General features: G+C 43.0%; 1 protein-coding gene across 1 annotated transcript in view; it reads right to left on the bottom strand.

The window, feature by feature from the left end:
- Positions 1 to 1,269: 1,269 nt before the first annotated feature.
- GCN1L1 (GCN1 general control of amino-acid synthesis 1-like 1 (yeast)) overlaps positions 1,270 to 21,469 on the bottom strand; it is a gene marked incomplete at its 5' end in the record, with an annotated part of 36,181 nt that continues 15,981 nt past the window's right edge. Inside the window, 29 exons of the mRNA XM_008947048.1 lie at positions 1,270 to 1,997; positions 2,576 to 2,794; positions 3,741 to 3,845; positions 4,456 to 4,604; positions 5,515 to 5,611; positions 6,743 to 6,857; positions 7,483 to 7,676; positions 8,277 to 8,507; positions 9,024 to 9,137; positions 9,420 to 9,689; positions 10,643 to 10,786; positions 11,043 to 11,135; positions 11,593 to 11,754; positions 12,163 to 12,327; positions 12,625 to 12,840; positions 13,005 to 13,122; positions 13,871 to 14,013; positions 14,360 to 14,556; positions 14,670 to 14,808; positions 14,958 to 15,026; positions 15,743 to 15,963; positions 16,300 to 16,479; positions 17,015 to 17,129; positions 17,453 to 17,574; positions 18,171 to 18,417; positions 18,608 to 18,802; positions 19,733 to 19,898; positions 20,671 to 20,741; positions 21,153 to 21,342. Coding sequence (XP_008945296.1) covers positions 1,872 to 1,997; positions 2,576 to 2,794; positions 3,741 to 3,845; positions 4,456 to 4,604; positions 5,515 to 5,611; positions 6,743 to 6,857; positions 7,483 to 7,676; positions 8,277 to 8,507; positions 9,024 to 9,137; positions 9,420 to 9,689; positions 10,643 to 10,786; positions 11,043 to 11,135; positions 11,593 to 11,754; positions 12,163 to 12,327; positions 12,625 to 12,840; positions 13,005 to 13,122; positions 13,871 to 14,013; positions 14,360 to 14,556; positions 14,670 to 14,808; positions 14,958 to 15,026; positions 15,743 to 15,963; positions 16,300 to 16,479; positions 17,015 to 17,129; positions 17,453 to 17,574; positions 18,171 to 18,417; positions 18,608 to 18,802; positions 19,733 to 19,898; positions 20,671 to 20,741; positions 21,153 to 21,342 — 4,573 coding nt within the window. The remainder of the gene's footprint in view (positions 1,998 to 2,575; positions 2,795 to 3,740; positions 3,846 to 4,455; positions 4,605 to 5,514; positions 5,612 to 6,742; positions 6,858 to 7,482; positions 7,677 to 8,276; positions 8,508 to 9,023; positions 9,138 to 9,419; positions 9,690 to 10,642; positions 10,787 to 11,042; positions 11,136 to 11,592; positions 11,755 to 12,162; positions 12,328 to 12,624; positions 12,841 to 13,004; positions 13,123 to 13,870; positions 14,014 to 14,359; positions 14,557 to 14,669; positions 14,809 to 14,957; positions 15,027 to 15,742; positions 15,964 to 16,299; positions 16,480 to 17,014; positions 17,130 to 17,452; positions 17,575 to 18,170; positions 18,418 to 18,607; positions 18,803 to 19,732; positions 19,899 to 20,670; positions 20,742 to 21,152; positions 21,343 to 21,469) is intronic.

The following is a 21,469-nucleotide window of genomic DNA, read 5'->3' as shown; positions in this document are numbered from 1 at the left end:
CTATGAGAAAATACTTAGAAAATCTAAACTTGTTTCATCCAGGTGTAAGAACACTGAAGTAATGATGGGGTTGCTGCAAAAATGAACTATTTTCACTGGACGAACAGGACAAGGAACAATGCACTCAAGTAGCAGCAAAGATGATTTTTTTTAGACACAAGGTAAGCTCTGATAGTCTGAAAAGTTTATATAATGGAATATGTGGCACAGAGAGGTTATAGAATCACCATCATACAATGCTATAAAAAACAGTTGTATGGAAATCAGGAATGGCTCTGTTGGAGCCAAGTCTTTCTTAGGTAAGGGGTAAGAGAGGTGATTTTCACAGTTCCCTTCCAACAGTGTTCCAGCTACAGCCCATCTTGGCAGAGGACATAGCATCAAGAATGTTTTGACAGGTTTGCCCAGAACAAAGCACATCACTCCCAAATACCTACTACGATTGTATCTTCACTATTTGAGGCATTAGTGTGGCAAAGATAAAATGTTTCTCTCTTCCTGCTCCTGCCACAGCAATTAGCAAACTGGTTCTAGCAGAACAGGTGTTCCCATGTGGTTGGATTTTATGCTCTCAAATGTTATGATGTGTAGTATTGTGTTCTCCTCCCTTTGTCATGGTTTGAGCTATCCAATTACATGCAAGGAAGGTTCCCCCCCCTCACACCACCCACCCTTTTGAAATAACAAATCTTAATGCTCTGGCTTCTCCAGTGCAACCACTTTCTGTGTAGTTTAATAAAGTAGATTAAATATTACTGTACATAGAATGTAAAGTTAATTTTTCCTTCTAAAAATCTGCATTCTGCAACAAGATTTGCACTATTTTCCATCAAGTGGCATAACAGATACTAGTAAATTAATTTATTTTTTTTTTTTTTTTTTTAAAAAAAAAGGTCTATGTGGCCAGGTAAACTAAAATACTGCTTTCTTGGAGCAATACAAGTCATTGACAAAAAAAAACCAAAATCTGGAATTGCCAAGTAACTTGTGAAGCCTGTCAAGGCATAAAAACAGAGGACTTTTCCCAAGCTGAGTAACTGAAAAGCCAAGTCAAAAATGCTTTGAAAATTAATAAGAGTAATCACTTACAAATTTCATTAAATGTCAGTTCTACCTTGGTTTTAAAGCCCAGCTTGCCTCAGTTTTGCAAGAGGTTTTTACAGATTACAGCACTATCTACTCTACAAACTGTATGCCCTAGAAAAAGCAGGTCCAAAAAGTAAACCACAGTATAAGTTTGTTGACAAATGAATCTGTAAAAAGAACAGCTTACACCAGAAGGATCAAATTCAGAGCCTTTATTAAACGTTCCTTCTTTAAACAGGCTGCATTTAATCCCCCTTCTGCATCTGTGATTTCTAAGGCTATTTTAAATACTTTGTTTTACAGGGATTTTCAGTCTTCAGAACCGTCACAAGCAGCAAGTTAGCAGTACACAAAAACAATACACTTCAGCTTTCACTGAGTTCTGCTCCTGCCTCATAGGGGCTGTGGAAAAGACCAACAATACTGCCAGTACTGGAGGTTTTGCACAGACCCTGGAGAGGAAATAAGTGTCACCAGAGATTAAGCCTGATGTGCTCTAGCCACATCTCACAACGGGCCACAATTTACCAGTATTGATTACTATATCTGTTTCTTGCACATTATCTGCTTCAAAAAGGGGAACAAATTTTCAATTTTCAGCTAATGTGGGTCTAATTAAGGCTATTCTGGTATATTTGATACTAAAATACTCTCTGGGAGTCCTTTTCATGAAATCCCATCAGAATTAACATTTTCAAAAATGAAAACATTTAAGGTAGGTGTTGGAGTTGAAATGCTGATGCAGCGGTTGGTTCAGTGTTGTCTTGTCTCCCAGAGCTTTACCATCACGTCAGTATAGTGTCATCTATCTGTTCATCAGAGTCAGCCTGGGCAGCCAGCTTCTTCAGGGATCTCCTGCAGCTTTCGTTGAGAAGCTCCAAGCTGGCAGCATCTAGAATCTTGGACACCGACTGTGGAAGGAAGATGATACAATCACCAACTTGTTACAACATAACATTCAAAATAAAATAAATGTAAGTGCCTTCCAAGCTGTATTGATTTAAAATCATTCAAACACACCAAAATCCCTTCATTTGATTTTACGATTCCAGACATGAGAACAATCCAAAAGCAGCTGAGACTTAGAAAAGAGGTCTGGAAACAGATGAACAAAGTAGTCCATCCCAAAATATTCTCTGTAGCAGCACTAATGCTGTAGTAGGACCATAGAAGTGACAGCAGCAACAAGCCAGCAGTCCTAGCCAAAGTCAGGCCTCATGGCATTTTTGGAAGCAAGGCTATTGTGTTAAACAGGGGAGGTATGTTAAACACCTGGATTTTATTAGCACTGCAGCAGAAGGTTGTGCAATGTCAGTATTGCTTAATTCTCCAAGGCTTAGCATGAGAACAGTGACAAAGGGTTAAATACAAACAGGGATGTCCCCTAAGAGACTGCCAGATGTTGCTTTGCACATGGTAAAGTGCTGTGCCTGGAGCCTCAATGTGCTGCAGCCTTCTCCCAATGATTGCATTCTCTTCCCTCTCGTACCTCAAGCACTTCTTCACCAGCTCTCATCTTGAGGAGGTTGACTATCGCCTGGTCACTGTAGGCTCTCACACTCGTGTTCTTGTCCTTTGTGTTGTCCAGAAGCGCTTTGAGAATTGGTTTAATTGTCTGAGGATCCAGTGAGGGAAGATGGTTTTTATTCGCCCACCAAATCATCTTTTCTGCAACTAACTTTATGTCACTGGAGGAGTTCTGAAGACACTGCAAGAGACAATGATGGACTTAAAGTCAGATACACCAAGAACAGGTATGTAAAGCAGTAGTTTATATTTTTTTTCCTTAATTGAAGTATTTTTAAAATCTTAAGAAGAAAAGCAAACAGTTTTCAGCTCCCAGCTACACGAGAGACAAGTAACTTTCCAAGTAATTTGCAAAGAAATGTAAAACCTGAAAATGTAACACATTTTTATTTTCAATAAAGATGATGAACAAAATAAAAAGCAGTTCTGCTCTAGCAGTACCCCTCTCATTTGATCTTCCCCTGCCTTTTCTAAGACATTAAAAACATCCAGGTGTTCCAATGTGCAAAATGCAGATCCTGTCTACCATGGAGGATATTAAACCAGAACAATCAACAAAGGAAGGAATCTTGAGCTAAAATATTTAAATAGATATGAACTGAAAAAACTGTTAACTTCAGTACTTTCTTTAATCTCAGTCTTTTGGAGCTATTCCCTCCCAGTTGTGGAAGTACTGCAGCAAAACCTAGTGGGAGTTGGTATATGATGCAATTTTAATAAAGGCCCTTTGACCCTTAGCCACCCTAAAAATGTGACAGCTCTCCCCCACTCACCTCTGCTTCTCCCTTAACTGTTTGTTACTGAATTCCTAAGAAGTAAACCTGAAATTTACCACAGGAAGATCAAAAGTGACACCTCCATGCTACAGCAGGGATAACAGTATTGTATCCCCAACTGCAATGCAGACTGAAAAAGTGATTCTGTCTGTACTTTGCCACAAACAGACACACCTCAGTTTTCAGGGATCAGGGGATTTAGAGCTTCCCAGGATAAGGCAACTGAGCTTTCTGTTTTCACACTGGTTTACCATACAGACACTGGATAGAGACAGCCACATGTGAGTTAGCTCATACAAAGACTCAGATCACAAGAGAACAATGCCAAGTAATTACCTTACAAGGTCCTACCTTGATAAAGAGGTTGGAAAGCTTTGGGGGCAAGCTCCCTCCTCCTTCCATGTGGTGTTTCATAAGAAAGCCCATCCCTCTGATGCCACTAACAGCAATGGGAATCTTCAACATAAAGTCAAAATTTGGTATTACCACAGCAGAATTCAACAGCCCTTAGAACGAGGCTCATGGCCTGATAAGCTTTTGTGGAAGGCTAAACTGCTCTCTCAAAAAAAGTATATAGCATGCAAAACAGGGAAACATTGGGTAATGTTAATGAGTAAAACAATTTTTTTTAAAAAAAAATCATACTGCAACTGGGCACTCCATGTAAAAAGGCAGCAAGACCCACAAAGCCCCCAGGTTCCCTACACTAAGTTACTCATTCAACCCTAGATTTAAAACCCTCATCCTAAAATGAAATATTTACAATTCTTGCAAGCCTAGCCTGTGAATGAGAAATTTAATAGGGAAACAGAAGTGTAATTTACTCCTGAGGAAAGCTACTCTGCAGTTGAAGATTATTTAATCCTCATCTCCACAGAGATCAGAGCTCAAAGAATCAGAACAGTTCTGTAATTTCACTCTAAAAACTGCATCTAGCCAAGGGAGATTCCTCAGATGGCTCTTGGGGATTTTTGTTCCATTCGGTAACATGGAACCTGCACGCCTTTTAAGATGACTCCTAACAAGCACTTCCCACAGAACTCACTCGTCGTCAGGCAGAACTCACCCTGTCAGCAGTGGCATTGCTGAGGATCATCTCCTGGACACTGCTGTAGTATTTGGGGGAACACAGCCTGCTAGGAGCAACATTGACAGCCACAGAGAGAGCCAGGCTTCGCCCGTGTCTCACCATCCAGTCAATGCCAGAGATGTCCGCTGCAAACGACAGAAAAGAAGACTAGCAAGGCTGCTGCTATCCACCCCTCTTCCTCCAAGAGAGCTTTGGTCAGTGTGTCAACTCGCTTCCATAAAATGAAATAATAAGCAGTGTCTAAAGCAATGCCCTGTTTCCACTGTCCTCCCCAAAAGCCATACAGCCAGTGCTAAAGCAACACCTCTACCAGACAGAACACCTTCTGGGCAGATACAGAAACCAGGCACAAGCACATGACTGCTGTTCAACCCAGCTACTTCTGCTGGTCCCAGTCACATGTAATCGACCCCACAACACTTAGTGCATGAAGGAGTCTGGCACCAGGATTACAAAAGCTTTGACTCAAATTGTAACAGTCATCCATAATTTGAAACCAGCTAACAGATCCCCTTTTTAATCCCACAGAGGAGATTAATCCCATGGCACTCCCAACCACTATGACTTCCTACAAAATTCATGCTTTTACCTAACTTAGAGGCAAATTAGTTAATTCTCCAAAAGCATCCAAAGCCATCAGATGTGGTCTGCAACTGACACAAGCCAGTCTAAGATCAAAGAAAGGACCCTGTCCACCCTGCCTGAACATCCTGTCACCTCCTGTCCTCTCTGTGCCAGCACTAGCAATTGCTCAGCCTTGCTGGCACTGTCATCAACTCACTTGAAAACAAATCCAGAAAAAAAAAAGTATGGGTATCCCCAAACCACAACTACCACCTGTGTGCTCACAAGAGCACAAATGAACAGCCAGGAACAAAGACAAGCACAAGAAAAATCTATAGCAGAAACTCAGGTGTAAGATAAAGAGGAGAAACCTAAGTAATCAGTCACAAAGTCTGCCTGAACCAATAGCTAAGAAGGCATCTTCCCCTGCTTTCAGAATCAGCCCCAGTCGCTGTGAGCAGCTTCACCTACCCAGTAAGTGCTGGTGGAGAACGGCACTGAGCTCCTCTTCCGACAGGAACGCGCAGAGCTCGGCCAGGCAGCCAGCTGAGGCCATGCGGGTGGCGTCCTACCCAAAAAAGAGCAACACCAGCTGAGCTCAGTACACATCAGAGAGAAGGAGCAAGAGCAGCAGGTGACAGAAGATTATATAAAATAATAAAAGGAGGAGGAGATAAAAATTGTTAGTAGTATTTCACTCTTACTACCTCTGGATATTTGTCAATTCACAAGGTTTCTTGTACATAGTGGAACTTAAAAGCCAAATTCATGGTCAAAAAAGCCAGCAGAGACTAAAGAATTATAGACCTTATATAAATTCTGACTTGTTGAATGGAAAAGTCACACAATGAAAGTGAATGTTCTGAAAGATATGTTCACAAGAGTTCAGATTCACTAGAACATAAGCATTACTTCCTGCAGTCTCTAGCTGAGCTTATCTGTGATAAACTCCTACTACTTTTGTTTTAAAACTTCCTGGGTTTTGTTGTTCTGGCTTATGTGACCACTCCAACACTGTACCTCTTCACCCTGAAACGTACTATCCAGAGGGAATTTTTCAATTCTTCTAACAGTTGCATGTCTATGTTGCACAGATTTGGACACAAGGACAAAATTTAACTAGAGGATTAACTTTAATCTCACAGAAGATAATGTTGCTATCTGCCATATACAGAAGACCATGTACTTGAAAAGCTTCTTGCTCCTTGAGAGAAAACTCTACCATCACCTGAAAAACTTCTCACACTAAATGATAAACCTCACCTGAGAGCCTACAAACACATATATGTGCATATAGTGAAGGTATTGCAGATTTTCTCCAAGATCAAAAGCAAATCCTGACTTCAGAGCTGCCTCAAACACCTTGGTGAGGAGCTGCAGGTCAAACGCACAACACAGTTGCTAAGGAAACGTGGAAGTGGGGGATTTTCAGAGTCAGCAGTGACTGGCTGGGGATCTCTCATTCTTGCACCTGACTCCAGCTAACACACTACAAGGCTCCAATGAGATCGATCCTACAGACAGTGTTCACTTTAGTGAGCAACCACACCCTTCCTTATGTAAGTTCCTTTCCACTCTATCGTTAGTAATTTCCCTTGCAAGTTATTTTAGAATATAATTCTGTTAGAAAGTTCAGGTTTTAAACTGAAGGAAAAGGCTGGCTACAGCAGGGATCCCTGGCCGCTGGCTGCGGCAGTACCTCGTCATGTCCCAGCATCCCTAGGAGCACCGTGCTGATGTTCTTCCTAATTGCAGCATCTACTTTTGCACCAGCTCCTCTCGTTACAAACCGCAGGGCTTGCAGCATCGTGTCCCTAGAAGTGATCACAAGGTGCAGTCAGACACTGCCTCTCCCCCCCACCCTAAAGAAGCAGCTGAGCTCTGGATACCCGCCACGGTTTCTTACACACCCATTACAGCAACGCCACTCCAGTTTAGGAGACTGACACACTCTGGGCACTGCTGAAAACTCCATTCTAGAGAATGTTTCCATGGCTGTGTACTTGCGTCTCTCTGCTAAAACTTAAATATTTTCTGACTATTCAAACATTAAAAAAAAAATCCTCAAATTAGGCAGTTAATTTCTTAGGGACTTGTGCACTTCAGATACAAGAAGGGCTGCATTACTCCAGGTCAGACTGCCAGCTGATGCAGTCTTACATCTGAAAGTGGGCTGCAGAGGGTTGCTGGGGTGTGCAGGAGAGAGGAGCCCTGGGCAGGTACCACACAGTGCTCCCCTGATACACTGTCACAGCTCAGCTTCTGATCCTGGAAGTCTCCATGGTCCACATGGGGTTTTTCTTACAATTCTTGATTAAGACAACTGCTTTCACTCATAAATAAATCTCAACCTCAGAACTGGGGGGTTGTTCATCCACTCTAGCCCTTTCTTTCCTCCTCAACAAGCAGGGAAGGTGGGAGGTACCACCTTCAGCTCACCTGATGGCAGAGTCATCACTGGAACGAATCCCGTTCAGCAGCTCCGTGAAGAGAGGATCCACTTTGACGTGGATGACGATGAGTTTACCCAGGGCATCGGCCGCTTTGAGGCGAACAGCACGGTTTGAGTCTTGTAGAGCTTTGGTGAAGGTTGTTTGCAACTGGGGCAAAAATGGTTTCAGGGCAATCTCAACCTATACCCGGGATGAAAGAACAGAAAGTGGTGCAGTTGAGTCTGAAATGGTGGCTAGAAATCAAAGCCTGAAAGCAGCGCGACCTGTTCTCTAGCAGCGAGCTACCACAAACGGCCCTTACTCACATCTAACACACTGCTGGAACTGGCACAACATGAAATAATACTGTACCACAAAACCTTTAACCTTTTCAAGTCTAATCTTACTTTTTGTATGCTGAAATACAAGGGTAAAGTTGTTGAGAAATTTTACACTATCATGAACAGCCTCTTATATACAGAGCAATAAATAAAAGCTCAGATATGTAAGATAATTTTGGCACTTAACAGTTCATCAAAATGGTGGACACAAGAGAGATTAATTACATGGTAGTTTTTAATCACTTGAAAGTGGGATCCATATTTAGCAATATTTCCAAGAAGCCCAGTGACTCAAGCATTGGCCAGCAGCAGCTGGGAGAACACAAATTAGTCATAGTGCCATATCTAAATACCCAGTCCACACCAGCAGACATCCAAGCTGTATTTACAGGAACAGCAACAAATATTTCTGAAGGTTACCATGGAAACATTCACAAACCACAATTACTTTGACTCTTACCTTAGCTAAAAGAAGGCTTAATGTTTCAAGCAGAGCCACCTTGACATTCCAGCTGAACCGATCTCCCAAGATCCGAATAAGTGGCCCCGTAATGCTCACCACAGATGGTTTAAGAGCTTCTGCAGAAGTCAGCTTAATAACCAGCCCTAAGGCCTTTGCTGCCTCCTCCTTCTGCTCTGGATTACCAGTTAAAACACCTTCCCGCAGCACCAGGAGTATGGAAGTCACTCCCTGTGATGAAAATTGGATAAGGCAGCTTAGAAGCTAAGATGCAAAAAATACGTATCTTATTTTTGCTCCTGTTATGCCCCAGATGCACAAACTTAGGAGAGTTTCTCTCAATTTCCTGTTGACCTTCAGCTGCCTGCTTCCACATTCACAGAGCTACTTTTATTTGGTTTGATTTCATGCATCTACGCCTTACTAAGCCAGTTGCTATGAGAGAAGTGGTGGCAGCTCAGGGAATTTTTAAACTGGAGAAATTTGGCACACAAGTCCGGCATTACTCCCCCACAAAAACGCAGCCAGCAACCATGACTTATACGCATAACAGAATTGTCAAAGATCTTGTTACAAAAAAAGTCTTCTCTAGGGTAACTCAAGAGGAGCAGTAACCTACAAGAAGTCCCTCCAACATCCAGGTTTGGAATGCTCAAACAGTCATTGCTGCATCGTCATGTCAAGCAGCTCCCCCAAAAGGTGGGGTATGGTGGCTGTGATGTATCCACGCTCGTTCTGATCCCTTACCTTCTTAGGAATACAGAATCCTGGCACATGCTCGCCCTTGGCCTCGTTCCCTACAATCCGGATATCCTTGTGCAGGTCCTCAATGAGAGCAAGCTGGTTCCCAGCATCTAATTTCTGCAGGAGAGTGGAGTAAAACAGAGATCAGGCAAGGCAGCAACCAGCTATTCTTTGTGAATTCTTCTCAGGTGTGTCAAGAGAAGACACCTGTTCCCTCTCTCCTCACTCACAAGATTAAGTCAAACTCCTCTTGCAACTCTCAAACCATTGTAAAATATATGTACATTTGCAAATGCTGCAATCAGAACAGAAGGTTCAATTTAGGCAGTATTTTATCAGCTATCCCCATTTTCTCCTTCCCAGGCTTTACCACTGTAACATTTTTAAGCTTCCTCTCACCTTGGTGATGGCATTAAGTGCATCCCAGCTTTCATTCAGAACAACAGGGTTGGTGTCATTAAATAGACGTATCAAGCCTGAAACCAAGCTCTTGAGATGACCAGTGTAGTCTGCTTTTGTCTTGGAGCAGTAGATGTTCAGAATGACAGCTGCTGCCTGTCTCATTCCCAGATCAGGGCTGCGGGTAGCTTCTAGTAAATCTTCAGTTATAATTCTTTGTCCAGCATCATCTTCCACGGACAGGATTACAGACTGGCAGTTTGCCATCTCCTGAAGAGTCCAAATTAATTTTATGTTAACTCTCAAACAGAACCAAGACAGATTTAGCCCCAGGTTTCCCCCATGTTATCGACAGCATTATCTCTTAGAGAAATACTACAATATATCCCACTTGCTAATAATTTCTCATTTAATAGCTGTCACATCAGCTGCAGCAGAGACAGGTATATAACCAGCTCTCAAAATTTAACAAGTGACCAAGCTCTGCTGAACTCATTGCTGCACAGGTCCCTCTCCAGCTGCAGAAGGCCTAATTTACAAAAATTAGAGTAGCTCAGTCTCTCCAGTCTTACCTGTCAGAGACTGCAGGTCTTGTCAGATAACAATTTTTTGATTCAGGTACTTCAATGCTGTGTGTCATAACACTAATTACAAGAATGTCTGTGGCTGCATTAGAGATCTCCAGGCAGACTCCAGGCTAGAAGCTGAGCTAATGGGCATCTACAGCAGACAGGTCACAGGACTCTGTCACTAACATTCCTAATTCACCAACTTATGCACATGTCTACCCACAATCCCAAACTCCAGGATGTTCTCCAGAGCCCAAAGACCAGATGTTTCAGAAGGCAGTACAGGAAGAGTGCTGCATGCAAAATAGGAGACTGCCTCCCTTCAGCCCTTTCATCTCACAGCCTCCTAAACCAAGAATAAATACAAAGTTAACTAGACACTCTGGCAGTTCTCCAAGAATAAGTAAACTGAGAATCGTGTCTTGTTGCAGGCCAAGGAGACTTTTATATGGATACAAATAGATTTGGAAAGCATACGTTTTTTGACTCACAATATGCCACCAGGCAAAAAGACTCATCCTGAAGAAGCTAATGGACTGAATTAAAACATGCAATCTGTACATCTGGAGAGCACAGATTCTGTGCTGGGAAGTAAACCCGAAGCTCTATCTTCAGGCAACCTGTCATAACAAAGAGCTGAGCTGTGCTACTTGCCAATTGCTCTTCACTGGTGCCCAGCTTCTCTTTCAGTGCAGACATCATGGCAGGCAGGATGACACCCAAATGCCGTGTCAGAGCGTCCCCTGCCACTGCTGAGAGGAAAGCCAGCACACGGGTGTTCACAGGGGGAGCAGTCAGCTAAAAAACAACCCACCAAAAAAAATAAGACAAGCAGAAAGGTTTTTTTCAGCTTTTCAGGAATCTCACTTCATTTACAACATGAGAAGTTTTTAAGTATAACATGCACCACAATCCAAACAACAACGTTTTGAGCACAAAATCAGAAGAAAATTTCAAACTGTGCTCTTCCTTTTGGCAATCAGTCCAAAGAAAACTGGCAGCAAGTACAGGAAAAAGCACAATTATGAAGTTTAAAATTTGTTTCCAGTTGTACCTTTGGCACCAAATAAGGCAGCACCACACGGCTCTTGACAGCCATAACTTGTTTAAGACCATCCACAGCAAAGTCAGATGTCTCTTCATTATCCTACAGGGAGAGAGAGAGTTACAAACCTGAGAGGTGATTTGTGACACACCAAGCTGACCCCTGCTTCAAGTGACAGTTTACAGTGTGATGATATGACCAACACACAAGCCTTTCTACCCCAAAATGCTCTCACAGTATATAGTTAAAACTCAAGCCAAGCTCTTCTGTCACATCAGAACCATTTTCCTTATCAGGAATGGTGGCCAAACAACTTCAGCAAGTGACAATGGCAATTTACTAGCAGAGCCAAATGTAGCAATTCTTAGGCATAGCCTTTAGCCACAAGACCTTCCCTCCTTCTCTGCTGGCTAGGATGACTCCATGGAGGAGACAAAATAGAGCTGCCATTCCCTGGAAGGTCTGCCACTGCAACCCTGCTTCTCGTTTAGCTAATTATTCAAAACCTGTCCCACAGCATCATTAATCAAGTTGTTGACTAATGTTGAGCAATGCTTACCAGCTGCTTCAGCAAAAATGGCAGGATATCTTCAAGAGCTTGATGTCCAATCGTTGAGTGCAACTGTTCAAACGTTTTAGCTGCAGCCTCTCGGACTTCTTCCAGAGGGTCACAGAGTGCTTTTCTCACTGTAGGAACCAGGGACTCGGAGAAAAGCAGCACCTAAGGATGGAGAGAGGGAATTACAGAATATCTAAACACAACAAACACACACATCTCAGTAAGCAGCAAATGCAGAATTTGCACAACTGAAATTAAATTGCTGTTTGCTTGAAATATATTCAAAGAAAACCATGATCAACAAAAGTATCTGCAGTGCTCTAAGGCTATCTAGATGATTTCTATTATTATAGTGCATGAAAGTCAGAACTGTGCAATGTTTTAAATTTACCAACAGATACGAATGCATACGTTTGCCTGAACAGCAACTCGTGTTAGTTATAAACCCCAAATTCAACCCATAAAACAAGTCCAGCACTAGCTGTATTACTCTGTCACAACTGCAATACTGTATTGTAACATAAATACCTAAGGTGAAACTGGGAATTTCAGCTTCCACATACAACTCACCGCATCCCTGCTGGTAGATTTCATTATCTCACTCAGCCCAATGCAGACTCCTTGCCTCTCATCACTCTTGTCTGACCTCAGTCCATCTTCCAGAATAGGAATGATTTCAGGAAGGATCTTCTCTCCTAACTTTCGGACAAGGTCTCCTAATGTCCGTGCTGCAACCTGTTCCCAAAAATGTATTAATTAACTATCTTCCTGTTTCATAAAACTTCAGAAGGTGAATGGTGAGCAAATGTTAACTACTGTTCACAGTATAGACGGAGTACTAGGAATAGCAACACTACTATTACAAATAACAGAAAAACAGTTTTAGTGTCATCACAGTTGACACTCCTGCTCAGAACAGTTAAATTAATCACAGCTTTAGAATGATGTATAGCAAAGAACTATCCTGTGTTCTTTAGGAGTTAATTTATACGGTCATCTGCTGTAACAGGAAGGGACTACTCAGTTTCTCACCGTTCGCTTATCTGCACAGGTACTGGCCAAGAATTTCAGCAGAAGCCCAAAGAGGGTTGGCAAAATCTCCCGCAGCGTGCGAGGGGTGTTTGAGACCACAATCTTCCAGACGTGTAAGGAGGCTTGACGCACCACCAGCTGGGTGTCAGAGCGGCCCATGTACAGCCCTGCCAGCACCCTGTTCCTCCTCTCCACACCAAGAGCATTAATAATAGCCTGAAAAGAAGTATCACAAAATGATGTTATCCACTCCCAAAACTTATAAAAAGAAAAAAAGACATGATTATTCAGTAACTCTTTCCAGCAGGCTTTCTGTACCCATTTTAAAAAATAAAGAGTAAAATAACAAATAAAGGCACAACAGACAAGCACAGCTTTACCTTGTTTGACTGGGCTGTTCCAAAGTTGTCATCCTCTGAGGCAGTTTCTGTGGTCATTTTCCCAGTGACTCCTGAGATATGGAATAGAAGATCTCCAAGGAGCTGAACTGAGCTAAACCTGGCAACAGGAGCAAGTCAAGTGTTACGAACAGGGTATTCAGGCAGTACCTGTCCAAAAATGACAGTACATTGAGTACAGGCATGAGCAAAATGCCAGACAGGTCAGCACTGAAATGCTGCACAGACTGATAGGTGAGAGCAGTCTGCCCACATGCCTGAGAAGAAGCACACTGAAGAGAAAATGAAAGGATGAATTCCAAACGGGAAGAGCTGGAATACTAAAGCAATGAATAAGGGAATAGCCTGGACTCCAAAAAGGAATAAGACATTGCCAGGATCTGTCTCAACCCAAAAGTTATCCTCTGGGATTAGTGCACTCATCAACCCTCAGCTGACACAAGCCTTTTAGTAGAACTAACTTTTGTGGAATTGCTCTTAGCAGTGAGCACTCCACTGCACATTTCCATACACAGGATAACAATAACAGCATTTTGAAAAATGAAAAACAATACAGGAGGGCTAAATAGTGCCACATCAACTGCCTTGAAAGCGCATTTCAGAGTCACTACCAGAATCAATACTCTAGTAGGCACGCTTTGCAGGTACCAGGAAACCTGCTCCACAGCTGGCAGGGCTTTGCACGCTCAGTGCTCTAAGGCATCACATTCAAATCCACGAGCAAAAAGACACTTGATTTTGCTTCCCAGGAGGTCTCTGCATTTGCTTGAGGAGCAACACAGACTAAGCCACAGCAGGTTTTCAGCCACGGAAGAGAAGCAGCTGAGGATGAGCTGGTTGTCCCTCACCTTATCCTCCACAAGTCGTCGAAGAGCCCGTCCTCGAGCTGGGGCAGGAGCAGCGCGATGGCCGTCTCGGCGTACATGCTGATGATCCGCTGCCCAGCACGCAGGGCAGTGTCCCTCACAAACTCGTTCTCGTCTGCCAGCGCCTGAACAGAGACAGACAAGGCTCTGTGAAAGCTGCAGTTTTTCAGCACAACAGACAAAACCAACAGGAGAAAATAACATTATGTTTTCTCCCTTAGCCGTAAAAAGTAAATGAACTATAGAGTTGTGAATCCATGAAGGTGATTTCAAAAAATTACTACTGACTACAAACAAAAGACAGGAAGCAAATAAACTGGAAGAATAAAAAAATTATAATTTAATTATTTTTTTAATAGTCCAGCAATGCTGGACAAGTCTCTGCATGTTACTGGAAATTATATTTAAAATACTCTAAAGGCTTCTTTTTAGCCTCCAATAAATAAAACAATTCAGGCCTCTGCTACATACCTTAAGGATACAAGGAATGATGGGACCAACATAGGGAGTGAACTTGTCTCCAAAGGTAATTGGCAGGTAGTTGAACATCATGATATAACCATCTCGTACGTGTGGAGCAATATCCACTTTGCTGGCAGTAGCTACAATCTCTGGCATAAGTTTCTCGAGCTTTTCTACCCCCAAGCCAGCCATAACTTCAGCCAGACCTGGGCAGGAAAAAAAGCAGGGAACAGAGCTGATACACACAAAATCCACAAGCAGCTAATCTGATTTAATATAACAAAGTCCAAGCTCTTTATTCAGACAGCACTGTGCCCACCTTGAGCAGCACCAGATCGATCCACTGAGCTCTGCTCATACGTCAATGTGTCCATCAGCCATGGCAACAAATCCTCAAAGCATGATTCTCCCATGCCCTTCACCATGGCTCCCAGCGCCTTTGCCGACACTGTACGCACCTAACAGACAAAAGAAACAGAGCTCTGCAAAATATCCAGCCAAAGTTACTAAGACAGCTGTGTGAGACTGATCACAGGTCTACAGAAGACTGGGACAATGTCTAAACTAACACTCTGAAAGCCAAACAGTATTGGTACAAAAGTCTTGCCTCAGGTACAGGATCCAAGAGAGATGCCTTCAGCCCAGGAGTCACACTGGGTAGGTAAGGAGCCAGATCCTGAAACAGAGAGCCCAGAGAGTAAGAACTAGATTCAAGACAAGAAAGAAAGTTAAGTCACATGCATATAAAGGGCATTCAGCCCATGATTATCACAAATCACCCTTAACATCCTGAGAGTTCTATCAGTTGTTTTCATAACCCTGCAAACAAGCACACTGAATTGTTCTGCAGGTCCAAGAAACAACAGTAGTTTCATGCAGATCACTCAAAAACTTTTTGGTGCTTCCTCACAACCCAGCACTTTGTATCTAAGGAAAATCCAAAACCCTTAACATTTACACGAGGTTTAAAGGTAGAGATTATTAGCACAAAAATTAAACACAGATCTTTAGCCTGCTGTGAGGTTCAAACAGACCCTGGATCCATTTGCAAGCAGCTGATCTGTGTTTTACTGGTACTGGTTTTGCTTGTTTGTTTGTCAAGGCATTTCTTATACAGCAAAAAATTACAAGACCTTTTGCAGGGATAAATCTGGTAATAACTAGATGACCAAAGTACAAAGCTGAGAGTCTTAAGCACCTGACAATTGTCACTGTCTTTATAGCCAATATCTGTTCAATATGTATATTCAGTTAAAGAAGCTACATGGATTCTAATATTGTCTACCACAACAGCAAAATCCCCAAACCAAATAAATTCTCTCTAGTGCTTGCTGTGTTACCGCCCACACAATAAACACAGCATAGAGTTAGAGAGTGTTTTTAGCACCAAACCTTCTGATCAGTCAGGGAGTACATGTTCCCAATGATCTGGGCAGCCATCTTCCTGGTGTCTGTGGAACGATCTTGAAAAGCTCTCTGAACAATTGGCATGATCAGTGCTAAGGATGGAGCATCAATGAAATGGACAAATTTGGTATCCAGGAGAGTCTGCAGACACTTCTGGGTCTTCCTGGAGGGGTCAGTGAGAGCATCCAACAGAACTGGAGCAATTGCTTAACATTTTTTTAAAAAGAGAGAAAAAACTTTATTTGCACATAAACCAAAAATGCATGTCAGGGTGAGCTGGTGTTCTCTCATGGGATGGTTTAGATCCTTCCAAAGCAACAGCCAGCACAGGGACAGAGGAAACCCTGTTAACAAAAGCTGACAAAATGGATAGGAGCATCCAAAAAGCCTCGAAGCAGAGACAGCGGCTTTCATGTTAAACTTTTCTACAAGTAGTTTAAGTTCTATAGAAGTTTGGATTCAATCCTAAAGACTGTGAATATAAACCTTGCTATTACAAACCACAGTCACAGCAGGACATTAGAGATGCAGACAGTTCTTACCCAGGATCTCTGGATTCCTGATGACAGAGCCAATCTGCCTGAGAGCTTGCTGACCTGCATTCTGCACCTTCACGTGAGAATCTGTGAGCACTTCTGTGAGTTTTGGCACAATATTAGGTAAGCAAGAAGAGAGCTGTTTAGGAGCACAATATGCCATAGCCCCCAGCAGTTCCACTGATCCTGTGTGTGAGGGACACAAAAAGAAAGAAAACAAAAAGACAAAACACAAAACAATACACAGCATTAAGAAGAGGTAAGAAAATATGGTCACATTTACCTCAAACTCAAGTCAGGGAACATACAGAATGGCTGAAAAGCATGAAAACACTCCGTGCCACATAAAGACGCTTGTTGGTTTGTGGGGTTAGGGTTTTGTTTGTTTGAGTTTTTTTAGGTTTGGTGTTTTGGGGTTTCTTTTTGGTCGGTTGAGTTTTTTTTGTACCAGGGAAAAGAAGCGGAGGATGAAACTTCCAGCTTCTGGAGTACTTTTAGAGAGACAGGGACACAAAAAGTGTCCCTTGAATCTGCTGGGGAAAAAATAGTTGCTCAAATGTGTCAGCGAATTCATCTGTATCTCAAAAGCTGTAAGCTCTGCAGTCCCTTATGAAACAAACTATCACAGCCATCTATAGGGATGAAGGAGCAAACAAGGGGAATGACAGTGAAAGGAACTGTGGGCTACTCTCAATCACATCAGTCAGATATTGGTCCCTACCAGCTTTAGTTCTCCAAGATTCCTCTTCTAGTGCTGCAAGAAGTGATGGCAAAACCAGCTTCACTCCATGAGTACTCAAGTTGCTCATCACGGCTTTGGCACAGTCATCTGCAGCCTCCAAGGAGAAGAGAACATTTACAAGCTGTGTCATAACAAGTGTTTCTTCCTTCCTCAGAGACTCAATGGGAACAAAGCCTTCATGTAAAATGGTGTCTAAGTACAATGATGCAGCTAGCCAAGTAGCTCCCAATTAATGGCCAATAAAATAAGATGCTTTCAGTTATTAAGAAGATCCAATTGTTATTAGTGGCATCTCAAGGGACAGGTCACCTTCTCAGTTTGCCTAGTTACTAACTACATTCGTATCCATCCCATTTCAGAAATGGAATTTCATTTTCTCTCAACACTTCATGTTGTCAGAAATTTAAGGCATCTTACCTCTCGCACATACTGATTCCCATCTCCAAAACAAAGCAGCAAGTGAGGGAGCACATGAACCACGTAGGGCTCAAAAAGCTTTCCAAGCATGCTGCAGAGCATCTCAAAGGCAAACAGAGCCCCTAAAGAAACAAAAAAGACAGTCAGAAGAAAACACAACTTTGTTTAAAGGGGATTGAAAGAGAAAATAAAATTTGCCAAATGTCTGTAGAATTCCTCCACAAGCACTCAAATCTCACAGCTGAAAGACTCTTGCCTCCTTGAGCTTATGGCTAGTGCACTGGTGGGGATTTCTGGTGTCAGAAAGCTCAAGAAGCCCAGTAGCATTAAAAACATGTAACAGTCCCCTGAGTCCCAGGTGAGCAGAAGTAAGGACAGGAAACGTCCAGCAGCAAAGGAACAAGTAAACTGTGAGAGCCCCCTGACCTGCTGGAGCCAAACACGTTCTGTCTCACAGGGAGCAGGAGCCTCTGAAAACAGACATGTATTGTCTACGACCAGAAACCCTTCTTCCACCACAGTGCAAAGAGAGCAATGTTAGGACACTCTACACAGCCAGTGGCCTCATGACAGTCACTTCCCATTTCTTTCTCTGCAAACTTCAGTACAATAAACACAGAAAAACCAAGCACAGGGGCTCAGGTATCATTTGCTCTGACCACAATGTTCGTAAGTACAAGAGAAATGCTATTTGGAGGGAAAAGCTTTTGTCCCTTACCCTCACGGCGGCGGAAGTTCTTTTTGTCCTGGATAGCATCCGTGAGGGTGGTCATCATCTCCTGCTGCTTGAGGGAGAGGATGCCAAGGCCCTTCACCAGGCCTGCCAGCCCGTAGGCTGCGCCCTTGCGCTCAGCGTACTTGTCCGACTCCAACAGCAGCTGCATGAGCTTCTGTATCATCCCTCCTGCATCCTCCTTGATCGCAGGCACCAGAGGTGGTAAACAGCTTGCCACGGACTCTTGAACCTGTAAAACGATCCACCAGCTATCAGATCCCAAAGTACTCATAACCAACCTAATTGCCCCCTATGCTGCACCCACAATGACAGCTTTCTGTCATCGGAGCCATTTTAGATCTCTCTGACCTGCCTAAAAGCATCATAGTGTTAACCTGCCTCTGCATGGAACCCAAGGACTCCTCCAAAAAGGCACCTACCTGCTGAGATGGTGTGGACAAGGCTGCTATCAGTTTGCCAACAATTGGTTTCACTTTAGGGTCACTCTTGTCCAGGTGTTTTGCCAGTGAACCCATGAGAATGACCACACTTTGTCTGACAGCATCATAACTGGCATCATTAGGAGCATTTTTCAGGAATTCTTCAAACACTGGCAAGAGAGAGTTAACATTGTCCTGAAAAACAAAACCACAAAACTTGCCACTAGAGTCCACTCAGAATGAGATTTGCTATGCTCAGTGGACTTGTTTGTTCTTCTCTGAGCCAACAAACTGAACAATTGTACTGTATTTACAGTTCATTTAATATGTCACAACACATAAAACTTTGTACCATCCCAACAGGCAACAAATATTTCCCGCTAGAGAGAGGTCAGCTCTTAAAAATTAGATTCCCTCAAACATGCCAGCATTATGTTCTGTCAGAAGCAATGCAAGCCATGAGGCAGGACAGGCAGCCTGAACCACTGCCTGCTCTTCTGCTTGCTCCATTTGCAAAGGGAGAGTGGAAAGAAACTTCACACGGCTTTTCTAAGAGACAGAAGGAAAGAATGAATAATATGAAAATACTCCAACTGTCTTAAGCTTAACAGGAATGCAGAAAAGGTGACGTGCACATACGAGGAAAACGGAAGCTGAGCCATTTCCACCCTGCACAGCTCCCCATCTAACACTGCTGGAGAAGGGATAGCAGTGAGGAGGAGGATGGTCCTCGAGTCTGAGTGACTTCAGTTTTATTTTAATTAAGACACGGATCAGCAAGCTTTCATATTTTGCTTTGCATGAGGCCTGAATCTTACCTTCCCAGTATTAAAAGGCCCGTGGTCTGGTTTAGCTTCTATTACTCTGCTTTTACATCATTTTTACGCCAGTTAATTCAGCACTATTTCTTTTTTATTGCTATGACAGGGGAAAAACTACACTCTTGGTCAACACTAATACCTAAAAGAACAACTGAAAGCACAAAACTTCCTACTACATGGAAGTTTTTAGCTATTACAAGTAACAGCAATCTCTAAGAAAAAAAAAAAAATCTATGGGCTCCAACACAGTACCTATATTTTCATCCCACTTTTTTCACTGCTAGAGAAAAGCATTCGGACTTACTTTGCCATGAGTGTTGAGTGTTGAAAGAGCTGCATCCAACATGCACTTCCTGACTTCAGGACTACGATCATTCAGGGCATCCGGCACGAAAAACTGAAAGAGGGGCTTCACCTGAGAACTGTCCAGATGCTGTGAGAGCTTGTTGAGGGCCAAAGCTATGCCACACCTGTAAAGACAGGGAGCTTGTGAGCTAGCTTACTACTGACAGAATTTGCCTGAGGTCTATTACATTTGCTATTAGCAGGACATTACAGAAATTGAGAGAGAAAACCACTATGGAACCAAAGAGCTTCAGAGTGTCCAGCCTTCATGCATTTCATTACACAACCCCATGCTGCAGGTTCCCTAAAGGACAACAATCCCTCAGCCATGTAATGACTTTTATCCTGATTAAGTGTTACAGACACTTGGGCCAACACAGGCAGACGTTGGGATCACTTCACCTACTGCTGAAATACAGCAGCTTTACAACAAGGTACATCAGCACTAGAGAACAGATTAGCTTACGGCAGGTAGCGAACAAGATGATCCCCAATTAAACCTGTATAGGGCACACAAGTAGACAATTACCCTAACTGGACATTGTCCAGTTCATTAAGGCTCACCCTGCTGCTCTTGAAGCAATCAATTGCTTGTACAGAGGTGGGAATAAAGTAAGATAAGACAAAAATCAGATAGTCTGAGAGGGAAGGACTCTGTTCTTATCAGGACCATAGAGAAGATAACATCCAATATTTTGATGGAACTGAGACCACTTCAGTTTGGCCTGCCCAGCCTGCTTGAGGGGCACAAATATACCCTACCAGAACGACCAATGAAACCAGCAAGTGAATACAACTGCCTAGATTTTATTCTTTCAACATTTCCTTATTTCTCCACTGCCTGCACCTCATTTGGATGCACAGGAAGCAATGAGATCGATCTGAAGATGACTGTACCTTGCTTCCCACTGGTCAGGTGGTGATTCAGATATCACTCGTCCCAAAGCATCCAAAACTGGAGGTGGCCTCTGGAAGGAGAAAAAAACTCATCAGAATGCCTCTTCCAAGGACACACACAGAGAGAATAGTCAGCCACACCTGAAATGCCATTTTATGATACTGCACAGAGGTACAACACAACTAGTAGAAAAGCATGGTAAAAAACAAGCAGAGCCAGCTTGGGCCCAGAAAGACCTAGAGTGACCCTTCTCTGCCACAGCCTTCCTGTACCACCTGAAGGCTCTCTTCCACCTGTGCAATGGTGCCATTACTGTCTGGTAACTTAACGACCAAGACATTGAAGTCTGTGATAAGCAAACACACAGCAACAGTGGGCTTCACATGTATCCTCATGACACACTGAAGCAAAAGCGATTAACAGAAGATATAACAATAGCACAGGCTTGTGTCTGTCAAACCCTTTGGACAAGAGTACTTACATAGAGCTTCTCCTGGTAAATCTCTGTCAGTTTATTCATGACCTCTGCTGCTTGGTTTCGATACTGAGCTACAGCTCTGGAAAGAGCTTCTGCACCTGCTTGTCGCACTGCCTCTTCATGGTAGATGACATCTTTGATCAGCAGAGAACAGAGGTCAGGCTGCAGCTCCAGACCCATGGACTCCCACAGCCTGCAGCACACACAAAGATGGGACAGGACACCCTTTCAGCAAAGACACTACTATGTGGAAATCTCAGGATGACCTAAAGCTGCTGTCCATCTACAGGACACAAAGTCCCTGCTCGTGGAGCTCCAAG

The sequence above is a fragment of the Merops nubicus genome, unplaced genomic scaffold (genome assembly GCF_000691845.1).
Source record: "Merops nubicus isolate BGI_N331 unplaced genomic scaffold, ASM69184v1 scaffold47639, whole genome shotgun sequence".
Taxonomy (NCBI): domain Eukaryota; kingdom Metazoa; phylum Chordata; class Aves; order Coraciiformes; family Meropidae; genus Merops; species Merops nubicus.
The sequence above is the reverse complement of the archived record's forward strand: the minus strand, read 5'-3'. Positions and strand labels throughout refer to the sequence as shown.